General features: G+C 59.9%; 1 protein-coding gene across 1 annotated transcript; it reads left to right on the top strand.

The window, feature by feature from the left end:
• The first annotated feature begins 2,091 nt into the window (after positions 1 to 2,091).
• Positions 2,092 to 3,490, top strand: LOC132069690 (pre-mRNA-splicing factor 38A-like). The gene has a single exon (XM_059466060.1). The coding sequence runs from the start codon at positions 2,230 to 2,232 to the stop codon at positions 3,166 to 3,168; it is 939 nt and encodes a 312-aa protein (XP_059322043.1). The 5' UTR covers positions 2,092 to 2,229; the 3' UTR covers positions 3,169 to 3,490.
• Positions 3,491 to 4,939: the final 1,449 nt, after the last annotated feature.

Genomic DNA, 4,939 nt, shown 5'->3' with positions numbered 1-4,939 from the left:
CCCCGCCCCGCCCCGCCCGCCCCGGCCGCGCCCCGCCGCGCGGCACCACGGGAAATGCAGTCCCCGCGCTGCGCAGGGCACGGCGGGGCGCGTCGCGGGAACTACAACTCCCGGCAGCCTCCGCGAGCGGCACGGCCAACGGGGGCCGCAGGTTCGCGTCCCGCCTCCGCCGCGGGGCGAAAACAACGCCCCGAAAATGTCCCCTGTGTGCGGTCTGTGCCCTGCTCCCGCCGACCGGCACTGCCCGGCCCCAGGGACGGCTGCAGCCTTGCCCGGGACCGCCCTGCAGCGCCCGCAGCGTCCGGCGCTCCCCCGGCAGGGCAGCGGATAGCGAGCTGCCCTGGGGGCGCGCCGCTCGCTGAGAAGCGATTCCAGATGGCATTTCCACAGCCATAAGTGGGGATCACAGCCCTCCCCGGCGGCACCAGCTCCAATTGCACTGCCTGACACTGAGCAGCAGGCTCGGAGGGACCACATCCCGCTGGGCATCTTCATCTGAGCATCCTCATCCTGCAGAGCATCATCATCCTGCTGGGCATCCTCGTCCGACACAGCATCTCACCCCACAGAGCGTCCCAATCCCACAGAGCGTCCCAGTCCCACAGCATGTCCTGGTTGAGGTTGCCATAGTGACAGCAGGCACTGCACGGGGATAGAATCATGGAATCACAGATGGCTTTGGCTGAAACAACCTTAAAGCTCATTTCATTCCCATCCCCTGCCATGGGCAGGGACACCTCCCGCTGGCCCAGGGTGTCCTAGCCCCAGTGTCCATCCTGGCCCTGGGCACTGCCAGGCATCCAGGGCCAAAGAATTCCTCCTAACCTCCCATCTAAATCCATTCTCTCTTGGTTTGAGGCAGACTTGTCCTGAGCCCTTGTACAAAGTCTCTCTTCCCTCCAGGTGCTGCAGGGCCACACTCAGCTCACCCTGGAGCTCCTCTAGCCCGGCCTGAGCAATCCCCATCCTCAGCCTTTCCAGCAGAGCTGCTCCGTCCCTCTGCTCACCCTGGAGACCCCGCTGGGCTCTCTCCAGGTGCTGCTGCTGTGTCCCCAGGGCTGCAGGTGGGCTCTCACTGGGCTCAGGGGCTCAGGGACACAATCCCCCTGTCCTGCTGCCACCAGGAGCGCTGGGGCACACCTCAGCATCAGAGGCAGGTGTCTCCCACCCCATCAGCATCCTCAGGGCTGTCCCACACCCAAACCCAGCGCACAGCACTGGGACCAGCCCCGTGATGGGAGCAAGTCACTGGTCTCAAGCAGTAGATCTCAAACCTCAGCAGTTTTGGCAATTTTCACCATTTATTCATTTATTCCACACGCTGCAGCACCAGCCCGGAGCTCCAGAGTCATCCCAGCTACTTTTCCAGCACTCCCGGTCTCTCCAGGCTGTGCAGGGTGTCAGCAACAGATCCCTATGAGTTCTTTCGATGGGCAAAGCTTTTTGGGTTCTTTGCTGATGTCCTGTACGCTTTGGATGTTTTTGTCTGGGAATGCCTGAATTCCATTATCCAGTTCGTCTGGAGGGAGGGGCGTCTTTTGCCTCCTGTATACCCAGCATTTATAAAGCTCTTCCCAGTTCTGAAACGCCGAGCAGCCGTCTTTCAATGGATTTCTAACTGCTATGGGCAGGCTCCGTTTCCACCGTGCCCGCTGGGGGATGAGTTGGGGCTGCCCGGCGCCCCCGGCTTCGCGGCGGGGGGACGAAGCTTCGCCGCGCCAAGGAGATTTTTTACTTTTTCTCCCGAGCCTGCGCAGAGACAACCTTCACCTCCCCGCTTCTCTCTCTCCGGGGGACGGGAGGAGGCGGCGCCGCTCAAGCCAGCGCCGCCTCTCCGGGCGGTCCCGTCCCCGCCTCTCCGGGCGGTCCCGTCCCCGCCTCTCCGGGCGGTCCCGTCCCCGCCTCTCCGGGCGGTCCCGTCCCCGCCTCTCCGGGCGGTCCCGTCCCCGCCTCTCCGGGCGGTCCCGTCCCCGCCTCTCCGGACGGTCCCGTCCCCGCCTCTCCGGGCGATCCGGCCCGCGGCGTCACCGGCCTCCCCGCCCCTGCTGGCGCCTGCGGCTGAAAAGGCAGAAGCGGAGGCGGACAGCGGCGGAAAGCAGCGGCGGACAGCGGCGGAAAGCAGCGGCGGACAGCGGCGGAAAGCAGCGGCGGCCAGCGGCGGAAAGCAGCGGCGGCCAGCGGCGGCCAGCGGCGCGGCGCGCACGGGAGCGGGGCCGAGCGGCGGCCGCCATGGCAAACCGCACGGTGAAGGACGCGCACAGCATCCACGGCACCAACCCGCAGTACCTGGTGGAGAAGATCATCCGCACGCGCATCTACGAGTCCAAGTACTGGAAGGAGGAATGCTTCGGCCTCACGGCCGAGCTGGTGGTGGACAAGGCCATGGAGCTGAAATACGTGGGGGGAGTCTATGGAGGGAACATTAAACCCACGCCCTTCTTGTGCCTGACGCTGAAGATGCTGCAGATCCAGCCCGAGAAGGACATCATCGTGGAGTTCATAAAAAACGAAGACTTCAAGTATGTCCGAATGCTTGGAGCGCTGTACATGAGACTGACGGGCACCGCCATCGACTGCTACAAGTACCTGGAACCGCTGTACAACGACTATCGCAAAATTAAAAGTCAGAACAGGAACGGGGAATTTGAGCTGATGCACGTGGATGAATTTATCGATGAGCTACTCCATGAGGAGCGCGTTTGTGACATCATCCTGCCTCGCCTGCAGAAGCGGTACGTTCTGGAAGAAGCTGAGCAACTTGAGCCTCGTGTTAGTGCTCTGGAGGAAGACATGGATGATGTGGAATCTAGTGAGGAGGAGGAAGAAGAAGATGAAAAGCTGGAACGGATGCCGTCTCCCGAGCGCCGCAGAAGGGGCTACAGGGACCCGGACAGGCCGCGCCGCTCCCCGGCCGTGCGCTACCGGCGCAGCCGCAGCCGCTCCCCGCGGAGGCGCAGCCGCTCCCCGAAGAGGAGAAGCCCATCGCCGCGCCGCGAGCGGCACCGCAGCAAGAGCCCCAGGCGGCACCGCAGCCGGTCCCGGGACAGGCGCCACAGATCGAGGTCCAAATCTCCAGGGCATCACCGTAGTCACAGACACAGAAGTCATTCCAAATCACCTGAAAGATCTAAGAAAAGCCACAAAAAGAGTCGGCGAGGAAATGAATAAGAAACAAAACCGAGCCCACTGTTCAAGGACCTTGAGCTGCAGTCTAACGCTGTCCTGTTTGCTCCACAGGAGAGCTGACTCTCTACTGGCTGCTTTAGCAGTCCCTTTCTTTTACCATCTTTCTCTTTTTGTTGTCTTGAATTTTTTTATTAACAGTAAGCTAAGGATACTTTTTATGTAGTTAGTTACTCATCCTTGTGATAGAATTTGAAAGATGTTTTTTCAATTGTTTTTCTTGAAGCCTGTAAAAACTTAAAGAGCAATAAAAAAAGAAAGGTTTGCCTTTCAAAAAAAAATAAATTTAAATAAAAAAGATTGAAAATAGCGGGCAGCAGCTCCCTGTGGAAAAGGCTGCTGGCCTTGTCCAGCTGCAGCAGGAGGGGGCAGATAAGGGACAGTGGCCCTGGGAACACACCCTGCGGGGGCACACAGGGACAGCAGCACTGGCTCTCTTGGTGTTTCTGGGTGTTTGGGGTTTTTGGGTGAGCTGGCTGTGCCACAGGGCATCCCTGCTCCTTGTCCCTGCAAATCCCCCAGCAGCCCTGGCCTGGATTGTTTACATCATTTAAATTATTTAAATTATCACATTATATATGTAAAAAAACAGCTATTTATAGGAAGTCACTGCCAGAAGCAGAACTCTGGGGTCACAACCTGCAGGAGACTCTGCAGCACATTCCAGAAAGGTCTGAAGTACTATTAAGCAAAAGGAAAAAAAATATATATATATTCTCTGCCATGTACTGCACAGTCACGTGCTGGGGCAAAAACCACACTTTTTGTGGCTCACCAGGGTCCAACACTTGGAATAAGCAGAGAAGTAAGGACAGGGGCATTAATGAGTATGTCTTATGGCTCGTTCACACCTAATCATGTTAATCACCTGCACTTAGCACCAGAGTTCGGTTTCAAAGGTAATACCCTGTCAGAACAATTTACTACTCACAGCAATTTTGTTTTGTTTTGCACACTCTGTGCATGTACAACTGAAGGAAGGGGGAAAGCCTCAAGCTGGTTTGAGCTTGAATGAATTTTTCTGAGGCCTCCATTTTTTCAATGTTATCCTTAAAAATTCACTTAGAAGTCTTAATAAGCCTTGGGCACTGCCAGGGATCCGGGGCCTCCAGAAGAGTTTTGAAAGCTGAAACCCATTCCCTGGTGGCAGCAGAGCCGAGGTCTCTGTGCTTTCCCCTGAGTGCCCAGGGAGCAGCAGCACAGCCCAGGGCCAACAGGGCGGGCATGGAAAGGGGCAGGGCTGGCACGGGCAGGGCTGGGGGCATGGAAAGGGGCAGGGCTGGCACGGGCAGGGCTGGGGGCATGGAAAGGGGCAGGGCTGGCAGGGGCAGGGCTGGCAGGGGCAGGGCTGGGGGCATGGAAAGGGGCAGGGCTGGCAGGGGCAGGGCTGGGGGCATGGAAAGGGGCAGGGCTGGCACGGGCAGGGCTGGCACGGGCAGGGCTGGGGGCATGGAAAGGGGCAGGGCTGGCACGGGCAGGGCTGGGGGCATGGAAAGGGGCAGGGCTGGCAGGGGCAGGGCTGGCAGGGGCAGGGCTGGCAGGGGCATGGAAAGGGGCAGGGCTGGCAGGGGCAGGGCTGGGGGCATGGAAAGGGGCAGGGCTGGCAGGGGCAGGGCTGGCAGGGGCAGGGCTGGGGGCATGGAAAGGGGCAGGGCTGGCAGGGGCAGGGCTGGCAGGGGCAGGGCTGGCAGGGGCATGGAAAGGGGCAGGGCTGGCAGGGGCAGGGCTGGGGGCATGGAAAGGGGCAGGGCTGGCA

The sequence above is a fragment of the Ammospiza nelsoni genome, chromosome 2, assembly GCF_027579445.1.
Source record: "Ammospiza nelsoni isolate bAmmNel1 chromosome 2, bAmmNel1.pri, whole genome shotgun sequence".
In the NCBI taxonomy this organism is placed as follows: domain Eukaryota; kingdom Metazoa; phylum Chordata; class Aves; order Passeriformes; family Passerellidae; genus Ammospiza; species Ammospiza nelsoni.
This window is presented reverse-complemented; position numbering and strand designations above follow the sequence as displayed.

Coding starts and splice junctions, on each gene's coding strand:
- LOC132069690 (XM_059466060.1), top strand. CDS start 2,230: ATGGCAAACCGCACGGTGAAGGACGCGCACAGCATCCACGGCACCAAC.